At 42.0% G+C, this 15,837-nt stretch overlaps 1 protein-coding gene across 3 annotated transcripts in view; it reads right to left on the bottom strand.

Annotated features, from left to right (window-relative positions):
* LOC106592115 (epsin-3) overlaps positions 1-15,837 on the bottom strand; it is a 64,096-nt gene that overhangs the window by 6,494 nt on the left and 41,765 nt on the right. For all 3 annotated transcript variants that reach the window (XM_082972914.1, XM_082972913.1, XM_082972912.1), the window contains one exon: positions 1,530-1,725. In XM_082972914.1, the coding sequence (XP_082829040.1) occupies positions 1,530-1,725 (196 nt within the window). The remainder of the gene's footprint in view (positions 1-1,529; positions 1,726-15,837) is intronic.

Below are 15,837 nucleotides of genomic sequence, written 5' to 3' on the forward strand. Positions count from 1 at the left end.
GGCAGACAGTACAGTATGAGTGGTGAGCAGAGAGAGAGAGAGAGAGAGAGAGAGAGAGAGATAATGCTTGGATAATGCTGGAGGGCAGACAGTAGACTATAACCGTATTAATGAGTCAGTGCTGACTGAGGACAATAAGTGCAGTATAACGTGGATACAGTCCCAATTATCTCACTATCCCTTTAGCCTGGCCCTATCCCTCCCCCCTGGCCCCATCCCTTCCTCCCCCCTGGCCCCATCCCTTCCTTCCCCCTGGCCCCATCCCTTCCTCCCCCCTGGCCCCATCCCTTCCTTCCCCCTGGCCCCATCCCTCCCTTCCCCCTGGCCCCATCCCTCCCTTCCCCCTGGCCCTATCCCTTCCCCCTGGCCCTATCCCTTCCCCCCCATGGCCCTATCCCTTCCCCCTGTCCCCATCCCTTCCTTCCCCCTGGCCCTATCCCTTCCCCCTGGCCCTATCCCTTCCCCCCCATGGCCCTATCCCTTCCCCCTGTCCCCATCCCTTCCTTCCCCCCGGCCCTATCCCTCCCCCCTGTCCCCATCCCTTCCTTCCCCCTGGCCCCATCCCTCCCTTCCCCCTGGCCCCATCCCTCCCTTCCCCCTGTCCCCATCCCTTCCTTCCCCCTGGCCCCATCCCTTCCTTCCCCCTGGCCCCATCCCTTCCTTCCCCCCGGCCCTATCCCTCCCCCCTGTCCCCATCCCTTCCTTCCCCCTGGCCCTATCCCTTCCCCCTGGCCCTATCCCTTCCCCCCCATGGCCCTATCCCTCCCCCCTGTCCCCATCCCTTCCTTCCCCCTGGCCCTATCCCTTCCCCCTGGCCCTATCCCTTCCCCCCCATGGCCCTATCCCTCCCCCCTGTCCCCATCCCTTCCTTCCCCCTGGCCCTATCCCTCCCCCCTGTCCCCATCCCTTCCTTCCCCCTGGCCCTATCCCTTCCCCCCCATGGCCCTATCCCTTCCCCCCCTGGCCCTATCCCTTCCCCCTGGCCCTATCCCTTCCCCCCCATGGCCCTATCCCTTCCCCCTGTCCCCATCCCTTCCTTCCCCCTGGCCCTATCCCTTCCCCCTGGCCCTATCCCTTCCCCCCCTGGCCCTATCCCTTCCCCCTGGCCCTATCCCTTCCCCCTGGCCCTATCCCTTCCCCCTGGCCCTATCCCTTCCCCCTGGCCCTATTCCCCCCCCCCCCCCCACCCTATCCCTTCCCCCCCTGGCCCTATCCCTTCCCCCCCATGGCCCTATCCCTTCCCCCCCTGGCCCTATCCCTTCCCCCCCATGGCCCTATCCCTTCCCCCCCATGGCCCTATCCCTTCCCCCCCATGGCCCTATCCCCCTTCCCCCACATGGCCCTATCCCTTCCGCCCTTGGCCATAACTACACTGTGTACTCATATCCAGACCAATAGATGTCTATGATCCAGACCCTTCAGATCTGCAGTCATCAGAGGAAGAGGTAGGGCCAACGGGAAGGGTTAGGGAGTGAATTGGGACCGGCTGTTAGAGTTCGAGCTCTTTAGAGGCTTGGAGCAGCTCTTACCCAGTGAGTCCCAGGGGTCGGAGGCTGCCCCAGCCCCAGGCAGGTGACCAGGCCCAGCAGCAGCCTGGGCCTGGGGGAGGGGGTGGTGGAGAGGGGTGCGGACGTTCCCCCCTGGCAGGTTCCAGGAGTTGGCACTAGCACTAGGAGGCACCTCAGACGACACAGCAAACACCTCCACCAGGTCCATCATAGCAGACTATCCACAGAGAAACAACAAGTAGGTTCTAATCATTAAATAAGTAAGCCTTGGAGCAGCCAGAGAGGCCTATAGAGCACGAGCCAATCTTCTGTTTCTGTAGTGGGAGGCAGCTTGACCCCTGTTGCAGGGCCTTATAGTCATAGGAGTTATAGGATAGGAGGATAGTTATAGGAGTTACAGGAGTTACAGGATAGGAGGATAGTTATAGGAGTTACAGGATAGAAGGATAGTTATAGGAGTTATAGGATAGGAGGATAGTTATAGGAGTTACAGGATAGGAGGATAGTTATAGGAGTTACAGGATAGGAGGATAGTTATAGGAGTTACGGGATAGGAGGATAGTTATAGGAGTTACGGGATAGAAGGATAGTTATAGGAGTTACGGGATAGAAGGATAGTTATAGGAGTTATGGGATAGAAGGATAGTTATAGGATAGGAGGATAGTTATAGGAGTTATAGGATAGGAGGATAGTTATATGAGTTATAGGATAGGAGGATAGTTATATGAGTTATAAGATATAACATCTCAGCATATATTTTAGCCTTACCTATGCTTTGACTCTCTACTATGGCCTCCAAAACTATGTCAGCGCTATACAGCTCATACAGAGGAGTGTGTTGACTATTATGGTTACTGTCCAAATGGAGAGTACTATAGTGTTGACTATTATGGTTACTGTCCATATGGAGTACTATAGTGTTGACTATTATGGTTACTGTCCATATGGAGTACTATAGTGTTGACTGTTATGGTTACTGTCCATATGGAGTACTATAGTGTTGACTATTATGGTTACTGTCCATATGGAGTACTATAGTGTTGACTGTTATGGTTACTGTCCATATGGAGTACTATAGTGTTGACTATTATGGTTACTGTCCATATGGAGAGTACTATAGTGTTGACTGTTATGGTTACAGTCCATATGGAGAGTACTATAGTGTTGACTGATATGGTTACTGTCCATATGGAAAGTGCTATAGTGTTGACTGTTATGGTTACAGTCCATATGGAGAGTACTATAGTGTTGACTGTTATGGTTACAGTCCATATGGAGAGTACTATAGTGTTGACTGATATGGTTACTGTCCATATGGAAAGTACTATAGTGTTGACTGTTATGGTTACAGTCCATATGGAGAGTACTATAGTGTTGACTGATATGGTTACAGTCCATATGGAGAGTACTATAGTGTTGACTGTTATGGTTACAGTCCATATGGAGAGTACTATAGTGTTGACTGTTATGGTTACAGTCCATATGGAGAGTACTATAGTGTTGACTGTTATGGTTACTGTCCATATGGAGAGTACTATAGTGTTGACTGTTATGGTTACAGTCCATATGGAGAGTACTATAGTGTTGACTGTTATGGTTACTGTCCATATGGAGAGTACTATAGTGTTGACTGTTATGGCTACTGTCCATATGGAGTACTATAGTGTTGACTGTTATGGTTACTGTCCATATGGAGAGTACTATAGTGTTGACTGTTATGGTTACAGTCCATATGGAGAGTACTATAGTGTTGACGGATATGGTTACAGTCCATATGGAGAGTACTATAGTGTTGACTGTTATGGTTACAGTCCATATGGAGAGTACTATAGTGTTGACTGTTATGGTTACTGTCCATATGGAGAGTACTATAGTGTTGACTGTTATGGTTACAGTCCATATGGAGAGTACTATAGTGTTGACTGTTATGGTTACTGTCCATATGGAGAGTACTATAGTGTTGACTGTTATGGCTACTGTCCATATGGAGTACTATAGTGTTGACTGTTATGGTTACTGTCCATATGGAGAGTACTATAGTGTTGACTGTTATGGTTACAGTCCATATGGAGAGTACTATAGTGTTGACGGATATGGTTACAGTCCATATGGAGAGTACTATAGTGTTGACTGTTATGGTTACAGTCCATATGGAGAGTACTATAGTGTTGACTGTTATGGTTACTGTCCATATGGAGAGTACTATAGTGTTGACTGTTATGGTTACTGTCCATATGGAGAGTACTATAGTGTTGACTGTTATGGTTACTGTCCATATGGAGTACTATAGTGTTGACTGTTATGGTTACTGTCCATATGGAGAGTACTATAGTGTTGACTGTTATGGTTACTGTCCATATGGAGAGTACTATAGTGTTGACTGTTATGGTTACTGGTTACTGTCCATATGGAGAGTACTATAGTGTTGACTATTATGGTTACTGTCCATATGGAGAGTACTATAGTGTTGACTGTTATGGTTACTGTCCATATGGAGAGTACTATAGTGTTGACTGTTATGGTTACTGTCCATATGGAGAGTACTATAGTGTTGACTGTTATGGTTACTGTCCATATGGAGTACTATAGTGTTGACTGTTATGGTTACTGGTTACTGTCCATATGGAGAGTACTATAGTGTTGACTGTTATGGTTACTGTCCATATGGAGTACTATAGTGTTGACTGTTATGGTTACTGGTTACTGTCCATATGGAGAGTACTATAGTGTTGACTGTTATGGTTACTGTCCATATGGAGAGTACTATAGTGTTGACTGTTATGGTTACTGTCCATATGGAGAGTACTATAGTGTTGACTGTTATGGTTACTGTCCATATGGAGAGTACTATAGTGTTGACTGTTATGGTTACTGTCCATATGGAGAGTACTATAGTGTTGACTGTTATGGTTACTGTCCATATGGAGTACTATAGTGTTGACTGTTATGGTTACTGTCCATATGGAGAGTACTATAGTGTTGACTGTTATGGTTACTGTCCATATGGAGAGTACTATAGTGTTGACTGTTATGGTTACTGTCCATATGGAGAGTACTATAGTGTTGACTGTTATGGTTACTGTCCATATGGAGAGTACTATAGTGTTGACTATTATGGTTACTGTCCATATGGAGTACTATAGTGTTGACTATTATGGTTACTGTCCATATGAAGTACTATAGTGTTGACTGTTATGGTTACAGTCCATATGGAGAGTACTATAGTGTTGACTGTTATGGTTACTGTCCATATGGAGAGTACTATAGTGTTGACTGTTATGGTTACTGTCCATATGGAGAGTACTATAGTGTTGACTGTTATGGTTACTGTCCATATGGAGAGTACTATAGTGTTGACTGTTATGGTTACTGTCCATATGGAGTACTATAGTGTTGACTGTTATGGTTACTGTCCATATGGAGTACTATAGTGTTGACTGTTATGGTTACTGTCCATATGGAGAGTACTATAGTGTTGACTGTTATGGTTACTGGTTACTGTCCATATGGAGTACTATAGTGTTGACTGTTATGGTTACTGTCCATATGGAGTACTATAGTGTTGACTATTATGGTTACTGTCCATATGGAGAGTACTATAGTGTTGACTGTTATGGTTACAGTCCATATGGAGAGTACTATAGTGTTGACTATTATGGTTACTGTCCATATGGAGTACTATAGTGTTGACTGTTATGGTTACTGTCCATATGGAGTACTATAGTGTTGACTATTATGGTTACTGTCCATATGGAGAGTACTATAGTGTTGACTGTTATGGTTACAGTCCATATGGAGAGTACTATAGTGTTGACTGTTATGGTTACTGTCCATATGGAGAGTACTATAGTGTTGACTGTTATGGTTACTGTCCATATGGAGAGTACTATAGTGTTGACTGTTATGGTTACTGTCCATATGGAGAGTACTATAGTGTTGACTGTTATGGTTACTGTCCATATGGAGTACTATAGTGTTGACTGTTATGGTTACTGTCCATATGGAGAGTACTATAGTGTTGACTGTTATGGTTACTGGTTACTGTCCATATGGAGTACTATAGTGTTGACTGTTATGGTTACTGTCCATATGGAGAGTACTATAGTGTTGACTGTTATGGTTACTGGTTACTGTCCATATGGAGAGTACTATAGTGTTGACTGTTATGGTTACTGTCCATATGGAGAGTACTATAGTGTTGACTGTTATGGTTACTGTCCATATGGAGAGTACTATAGTGTTGACTGTTATGGTTACTGTCCATATGGAGAGTACTATAGTGTTGACTGTTATGGTTACTGTCCATATGGAGAGTACTATAGTGTTGACTGTTATGGTTACTGTCCATATGGAGAGTACTATAGTGTTGACTGTTATGGTTACTGTCCATATGGAGAGTACTATAGTGTTGACTGTTATGGTTACTGTCCATATGGAGAGTACTATAGTGTTGACTGTTATGGTTACTGTCCATATGGAGAGTACTATAGTGTTGACTGTTATGGTTACTGTCCATATGGAGAGTACTATAGTGTTGACTGTTATGGTTACTGTCCATATGGAGAGTACTATAGTGTTGACTGTTATGGTTACTGTCCATATGGAGAGTACTATAGTGTTGACTGTTATGGTTACTGTCCATATGGAGAGTACTATAGTGTTGACTGTTATGGTTACTGTCCATATGGAGAGTACTATAGTGTTGACTGTTATGGTTACTGTCCATATGGAGAGTACTATAGTGTTGACTGTTATGGTTACTGTCCATATGGAGAGTACTATAGTGTTGACTGTTATGGTTACTGTCCATATGGAGAGTACTATAGTGTTGACTGTTATGGTTACTGTCCATATGGAGAGTACTATAGTGTTGACTGTTATGGTTACTGTCCATATGGAGAGTACTATAGTGTTGACTGTTATGGTTACTGTCCATATGGAGAGTACTATAGTGTTGACTGTTATGGTTACTGGTTACTGTCCATATGGAGAGTACTATAGTGTTGACTGTTATGGTTACTGTCCATATGGAGAGTACTATAGTGTTGACTGTTATGGTTACTGTCCATATGGAGAGTACTATAGTGTTGACTGTTATGGTTACTGTCCATATGGAGAGTACTATAGTGTTGACTGTTATGGTTACTGTCCATATGGAGAGTACTATAGTGTTGACTGTTATGGTTACTGTCCATATGGAGAGTACTATAGTGTTGACTGTTATGGTTACTGTCCATATGGAGAGTACTATAGTGTTGACTGTTATGGTTACTGTCCATATGGAGAGTACTATAGTGTTGACTGTTATGGTTACTGTCCATATGGAGAGTACTATAGTGTTGACTGTTATGGTTACTGTCCATATGGAGAGTACTATAGTGTTGACTGTTATGGTTACTGTCCATATGGAGAGTACTATAGTGTTGACTGTTATGGTTACTGTCCATATGGAGAGTACTATAGTGTTGACTGTTATGGTTACTGTCCATATGGAGAGTACTATAGTGTTGACTGTTATGGTTACTGTCCATATGGAGAGTACTATAGTGTTGACTGTTATGGTTACTGTCCATATGGAGAGTACTATAGTGTTGACTATTATGGTTACTGTCCATATGGAGTACTATAGTGTTGACTGTTATGGTTACTGTCCATATGGAGTACTATAGTGTTGACTATTATGGTTACTGTCCATATGGAGAGTACTATAGTGTTGACTGTTATGGTTACAGTCCATATGGAGAGTACTATAGTGTTGACTGTTATGGTTACTGTCCATATGGAGAGTACTATAGTGTTGACTGTTATGGTTACTGTCCATATGGAGAGTACTATAGTGTTGACTGTTATGGTTACTGTCCATATGGAGAGTACTATAGTGTTGACTGTTATGGTTACTGTCCATATGGAGAGTACTATAGTGTTGACTGTTATGGTTACTGTCCATATGGAGTACTATAGTGTTGACTGTTATGGTTACAGTCCATATGGAGAGTACTATAGTGTTGACTGTTATGGTTACTGTCCATATGGAGAGTACTATAGTGTTGACTGTTATGGTTACTGTCCATATGGAGAGTACTATAGTGTTGACTGTTATGGTTACTGTCCATATGGAGAGTACTATAGTGTTGACTGTTATGGTTACTGTCCATATGGAGAGTACTATAGTGTTGACTGTTATGGTTACTGTCCATATGGAGAGTACTATAGTGTTGACTGTTATGGTTACAGTCCATATGGAGAGTACTATAGTGTTGGCTGTTATGGTTACAGTCCATATGGAGAGTACTATAGTGTTGACTGTTATGGTTACTGTCCATATGGAGAGTACTAGTGTTGACTATTATGGTTACTGTCCATATGGAGTACTATAGTGTTGACTGTTATGGTTACTGTCCATATGGAGTACTATAGTGTTGACTATTATGGTTACTGTCCATATGGAGAGTACTATAGTGTTGACTGTTATGGTTACTGGTTACTGTCCATATGGAGAGTACTATAGTGTTGACTGTTATGGTTACTGTCCATATGGAGAGTACTATAGTGTTGACTGTTATGGTTACTGTCCATATGGAGAGTACTATAGTGTTGACTGTTATGGTTACTGTCCATATGGAGAGTACTATAGTGTTGACTGTTATGGTTACTGTCCATATGGAGAGTACTATAGTGTTGACTGTTATGGTTACAGTCCATATGGAGAGTACTATAGTGTTGACTGTTATGGTTACTGTCCATATGGAGAGTACTATAGTGTTGACTGTTATGGTTACTGGTTACTGTCCATATGGAGAGTACTATAGTGTTGACTGTTATGGTTACTGTCCATATGGAGAGTACTATAGTGTTGACTGTTATGGTTACTGTCCATATGGAGAGTACTATAGTGTTGACTGTTATGGTTACTGTCCATATGGAGAGTACTATAGTGTTGACTGTTATGGTTACTGTCCATATGGAGAGTACTATAGTGTTGACTGTTATGGTTACAGTCCATATGGAGAGTACTATAGTGTTGGCTGTTATGGTTACAGTCCATATGGAGAGTACTATAGTGTTGACTGTTATGGTTACTGTCCATATGGAGAGTACTAGTGTTGACTATTATGGTTACTGTCCATATGGAGTACTATAGTGTTGACTGTTATGGTTACTGTCCATATGGAGTACTATAGTGTTGACTATTATGGTTACTGTCCATATGGAGAGTACTATAGTGTTGACTGTTATGGTTACTGGTTACTGTCCATATGGAGAGTACTATAGTGTTGACTGTTATGGTTACTGTCCATATGGAGAGTACTATAGTGTTGACTGTTATGGTTACTGTCCATATGGAGAGTACTATAGTGTTGACTGTTATGGTTACTGTCCATATGGAGAGTACTATAGTGTTGACTGTTATGGTTACTGTCCATATGGAGAGTACTATAGTGTTGACTGTTATGGTTACAGTCCATATGGAGAGTACTATAGTGTTGACTGTTATGGTTACTGTCCATATGGAGAGTACTATAGTGTTGACTATTATGGTTACTGTCCATATGGAGTACTATAGTGTTGACTATTATGGTTACTGTACATATGGAGAGTACTATAGTGTTGACTGTTATGGTTACTGTCCATATGGAGAGTACTATAGTGTTGACTGTTATGGTTACTGGTTACTGTCCATATGGAGAGTACTATAGTGTTGACTGTTATGGTTACTGTCCATATGGAGAGTACTATAGTGTTGACTGTTATGGTTACTGTCCATATGGAGAGTACTATAGTGTTGACTGTTATGGTTACTGTCCATATGGAGAGTACTATAGTGTTGACTGTTATGGTTACTGTCCATATGGAGTACTATAGTGTTGACTGTTATGGTTACTGTCCATATGGAGTACTATAGTGTTGACTGTTATGGTTACTGTCCATATGGAGAGTACTATAGTGTTGACTGTTATGGTTACAGTCCATATGCAGTACTATAGTGTTGACTGTTATGGTTACAGTCCATATGGAGAGTACTATAGTGTTGACTGTTATGGTTACTGTCCATATGGATTACTATAGTGTTGACTGTTATGGTTACTGTCCATATGGAGAGTACTATAGTGTTGACTGTTATGGTTACAGTCCATATGGAGAGTACTATAGTGTTGACTATTATGGTTACTGTCCATATGGAGTACTATAGTGTTGACTGTTATGGTTACTGTCCATATGGAGTACTATAGTGTTGACTATTATGGTTACTGTCCATATGGAGAGTACTATATTGTTGACTGTTATGGTTACTGTCCATATGGAGAGTACTATAGTGTTGACTGTTATGGTTACAGTCCATATGGAGAGTACTATAGTGTTGACTGTTATGGTTACTGTCCATATGGAGAGTACTATAGTGTTGACTGTTATGGTTACTGTCCATATGGAGAGTACTATAGTGTTGACTGTTATGGTTACTGTCCATATGGAAAGTACTATAGTGTTGACTGTTATGGTTACTGTCCATATGGAGTACTATAGTGTTGACTGTTATGGTTACAGTCCATATGGAGAGTACTATAGTGTTGACTGTTATGGTTACTGTCCATATGGAGAGTACTATAGTGTTGACTGTTATGGTTACTGTCCATATGGAGAGTACTATAGTGTTGACTATTATGGTTACTGTCCATATGGAGAGTACTATAGTGTTGACTGTTATGGTTACAGTCCATATGGAGAGTACTATAGTGTTGACTGTTATGGTTACTGTCCATATGGAGAGTACTATAGTGTTGACTGTTATGGTTACTGTCCATATGGAGAGTACTATAGTGTTGACTGTTATGGTTACTGTCCATATGGAAAGTACTATAGTGTTGACTGTTATGGTTACTGTCCATATGGAGTACTATAGTGTTGACTGTTATGGTTACAGTCCATATGGAGAGTACTATAGTGTTGACTGTTATGGTTACTGTCCATATGGAGAGTACTATAGTGTTGACTGTTATGGTTACAGTCCATATGGAGAGTACTATAGTGTTGACTGTTATGGTTACTGTCCATATGGAGAGTACTATAGTGTTGACTGTTATGGTTACAGTCCATATGGAGAGTACTATAGTGTTGACTGATATGGTTACTGTCCATATGGAGAGTACTATAGTGTTGACTGTTATGGTTACTGTCCATATGGAGAGTACGCTCCCTTGTGGAGCTCAGACCAGGCTGTCCCCCACGCTCCCTTGGGGAGCTCAGACCAGGCTGTCCCCCACGCTCCCTTGTGGAGCTCAGACCAGGCTGTCCCCCACGCTCCCTTGTGGAGCTCAGACCAGGCTGTCCCCCACGCTCCCTTGTGGAGCTCAGACCAGGCTGTCCCCCACCCTCCCTTGTGGAGCTCAGACCAGGCTGTCCCCCACGCTCCCTTGGGGAACTCAGACCAGGCTGTCCCCCACGCTCCCTTGGGGAACTCAGACCATGTGATGCTATACCTCTTCCCCCCCACACAGACAGAATCTAAAAACCACCAAGCCTGTCAAACATACGGTGTGGAAATGGATGGGACAGTCCATTAGGACTGTCCCATCTCTAAACCTTCACCTCGACCCACTGCTGTTCACCTACAGAGCTACCAGGTACTGTCCCATCTCTAAACCTTCACCTCGACCCACTGCTGTTCACCTACAGAGCTACCAGGTACTGTCCCATCTCTAAACCTTCACCTCGACCCACTGTAGTTCACCTACAGAGCTACCAGGTACTGTCCCATCTCTAAACCTTCACCTCGACCCGCTACAGTTCACCTACAGAGCTACCAGGTACTGTCCCATCTCTAAACCTTCACCTTGACCCACTACAGTTCACCTACAGAGCTACCAGGTACTGTCCCATCTCTAAACCTTCACCTCGACCCACTACAGTTCACCTACAGAGCTACCAGGTACTGTCCCATCTCTAAACCTTCACCTCGACCCACTACAGTTCACCTACAGAGCTACCAGGTACTGTCCCATCTCTAAACCTTCACCTCGACCCACTACAGTTCACCTACAGAGCTACCAGGTACTGTCCCATCTCTAAACCTTCACCTCGACCCACTACAGTTCACCTACAGAGCTACCAGGTACTGTCCCATCTCTAAACCTTCACCTCGACCCGCTACAGTTCACCTACAGAGCTACCAGGTACTGTCCCATCTCTAAACCTTCACTGATGCCTCCGTCGACCCACTACAGTTCACCTACAGAGCTAACAGGTACTGTCCCATCTCTAAACCTTCACTGATGCCTCCGTCGACCCACTACAGTTCACCTACAGAGCTAACAGGTCTGTGGTCCACACTGTGAACATGGTCCTACACTACATCCTCAAACACCTGGAAAATCCAGAGACATATGCAAGGATATTGTTGGTGGACTTTAGCTTTGCATTCAATACCATCATCCCAGAACTGCTACAAGATAGACTCTCCCAGCTGAACGTGTCCAGCTGCATCTTCCAGTGGATCACTGACTTCCTGACCAACAGGACACAACACGTGAAGCTGGGAAAATACCTTTCCGACTCTTTATCCCTCGACCACCTGGACGCGACACGCGAACGCTGCGGAGACTCACCTCTACCGAACTCACTCTATCACCAATGACTAGCACCTCCAGCGACGCGCCTGTCAAACGACTGTCGGTTAGTCTCGACCTGCTACGGTGTGTTAACTCGCTCTACACCGAAGGTGACATACACCTCCAACGGAGCGTCACCTGTCAAACTACTGTAGGTTATATAGAGTGGTACGGTGTGTTAACTGTTATATACTGTAGGTTACATAGAGTGGTACGGTGTGTTAACTGTTATATACTGTAGGTTACATAGAGTGGTACGGTGTGTTAACTGTTATATACTGTAGGTTACATAGTGGTACGGTGTGTTAACTGTTATATACTGTAGGTTACATAGAGTGGTACGAGTGTGTTAACTGTTATATACTGTAGGTTACATAGTGGTACGGTGTGTTAACTGTTATATACTGTAGGTTACATAGAGTGGTACGAGTGTGTTAACTGTTATATACTGTAGGTTACATAGTGGTACGGTGTGTTAACTGTTATATACTGTAGGTTATATAGTGGTACGTGTGTTAACTGTTATATGTAGGTTACATAGTGGTACGGTGTGTTAACTGTTATATACTGTAGGTTACATAGTGGTACGGTGTGTTAACTGTTATATACTGTAGGTTACATAGTGGTACGGTGTGTTAACTGTTATATACTGTAGGTTACATAGAGTGGTACGGTGTGTTAACTGTTATATACTGTAGGTTATATAGAGTGGTACGGTGTGTTAACTGTTATATACTGTAGGTTACAGAGTGGTACGGTGTGTTAACTGTTATATACTGTAGGTTATATAGAGTGGTACGGTGTGTTAACTGTTATATACTGTAGGTTATATAGAGTGGTACGGTGTGTTAACTGTTATATACTGTAGGTTACAGAGTGGTACGGTGTGTTAACTGTTATATACTGTAGGTTACATAGAGTGGTACGGTGTGTTAACTGTTATATACTGTAGGTTACATAGTGGTACGGTGTGTTAACTGTTATATACTGTAGGTTACATAGAGTGGTACGGTGTGTTAACTGTTATATACTGTAGGTTATATAGAGTGGTACGGTGTGTTAACTGTTATATACTGGGTTATATAGAGTGGTACGGTGTGTTAACTGTTATATACTGTAGGTTACATAGTGGTACGGTGTGTTAACTGTTATATACTGTAGGTTACATAGAGTGGTACGGTGTGTTAACTGTTATATACTGTAGGTTATATAGTGGTACGGTGTGTTAACTGTTATATACTGTAGGTTATATAGAGTGGTACGGTGTTTTAACTGTTATATACTGTAGGTTATATAGAGTGGTACGGTGTGTTAACTGTTATATACTGTAGGTTACATAGTGGTACGGTGTGTTAACTGTTATATACTGTAGGTTACATAGAGTGGTACGGTGTGTTAACTGTTATATACTGTAGGTTACATAGTGGTACGGTGTGTTAACTGTTATATACTGTAGGTTACATAGAGTGGTACGGTGTGTTAACTGTTATATACTGTAGGTTATATAGAGTGGTACGGTGTGTTAACTGTTATATACTGTAGGTTACATAGAGTGGTACGGTGTGTTAACTGTTGTATACTGTAGGTTATATAGAGTGGTACGGTGTGTTAACTGTTATATACTGTAGGTACATAGTGGTACGGTGTGTTAACTGTTATATACTGTAGGTTACATAGAGTGGTACGGTGTGTTAACTGTTATATACTGTAGGTTACATAGTGGTACGGTGTGTTAACTGTTATATACTGTAGGTTACATAGAGTGGTACGGTGTGTTAACTGTTATATACTGTAGGTTACATAGTGGTACGGTGTGTTAACTGTTATATACTGTAGGTTATATAGAGTGGTACGGTGTGTTAACTGTTGTATACTGTAGGTTATATAGAGTGGTACGGTGTGTTAACTGTTATATACTGTAGGTTACATAGTGGTACGGTGTGTTAACTGTTATATACTGTAGGTTACATAGAGTGGTACGGTGTGTTAACTGTTATATACTGTAGGTTACATAGTGGTACGGTGTGTTAACTGTTATATACTGTAGGTTACATAGAGTGGTACGGTGTGTTAACTGTTATATACTGTAGGTTACATAGTGGTACGGTGTGTTAACTGTTATATACTGTAGGTTATATAGAGTGGTACGGTGTGTTAACTGTTATATACTGTAGGTTATATAGTGGTACGGTGTGTTAACTGTTATATACTGTAGGTTACATAGTGGTACGGTGTGTTAACTGTTATATACTGTAGGTTACATAGAGTGGTACGGTGTGTTAACTGTTATATACTGTAGGTTACATAGTGGTACGGTGTGTTAACTGTTATATACTGTAGGTTACATAGAGTGGTACGGTGTGTTAACTGTTATATACTGTAGGTTACATAGTGGTACGGTGTGTTAACTGTTATATACTGTAGGTTACATAGTGGTACGGTGTGTTAACTGTTATATACTGTAGGTTACATAGAGTGGTACGGTGTGTTAACTGTTATATACTGTAGGTTACATAGTGGTACGGTGTGTTAACTGTTATATACTGTAGGTTACATAGAGTGGTACGGTGTGTTAACTGTTATATACTGTAGGTTACATAGAGTGGTACGGTGTGTTAACTGTTATATACTGTAGGTTACATAGAGTGGTACGGTGTGTTAACTGTTATATACTGTAGGTTACATAGAGTGGTACGGTGTGTTAACTGTTATATACTGTAGGTTATATAGAGTGGTACGGGTTAACTGTTATATACTGTAGGTTACATAGTGGTACGGTGTTTTAACTGTTATATACTGTAGGTTATATAGAGTGGTACGGTGTGTTAACTGTTATATACTGTAGGTTATATAGAGTGGTACGGTGTGTTAACTGTTATATACTGTAGGTTATATAGAGTGGTACGGTGTGTTAACTGTTATATACTGTAGGTTATATAGAGTGGTACGGTGTGTTAACTGTTATATACTGTAGGTTACATAGTGGTACGGTGTGTTAACTGTTATATACTGTAGGTTACATAGAGTGGTACGGTGTGTTAACTGTTATATACTGTAGGTTACATAGTGGTACGGTGTGTTAACTGTTATATACTGTAGGTTACATAGTGGTACGGTGTGTTAACTGTTATATACTGTAGGTTATATAGTGGTACGGTGTGTTAACTGTTATATACTGTAGGTTACATAGTGGTACGGTGTGTTAACTGTTATATACTGTAGGTTATATAGAGTGGTACGGTGTGTTAACTGTTATATACTGTAGGTTATATAGAGTGGTACGGTGTGTTAACTGTTATATACTGTAGGTTACATAGTGGTACGGTGTGTTAACTGTTATATACTGTAGGTTACATAGAGTGGTACGGTGTGTTAACTGTTATATACTGTAGGTTACATAGTGGTACGGTGTGTTAACTGTTATATACTGTAGGTTATATAGAGTGGTACGGTGTGTTAACTGTTATATACTGTAGGTTATATAGAGTGGTACGGTGTGTTAACTGTTATATACTGTAGGTTACATAGTGGTACTGTGTGTTAACTGTTATATACTGTAGGTTACATAGAGTGGTACGGTGTGTTAACTGTTATATACTGTAGGTTACATAGTGGTACGGTGTGTTAACTGTTATATACTGTAGGTTATATAGAGTGGTACGGTGTGTTAACTGTTATATACTGTAGGTTATATAGAGTGGTACGGTGTGTTAACTGTTATATA

Source organism: Salmo salar, chromosome 03 (genome assembly GCF_965601325.2).
Source record: "Salmo salar chromosome 03, fSalSal1, whole genome shotgun sequence".
NCBI classification, from domain to species: domain Eukaryota; kingdom Metazoa; phylum Chordata; class Actinopteri; order Salmoniformes; family Salmonidae; genus Salmo; species Salmo salar.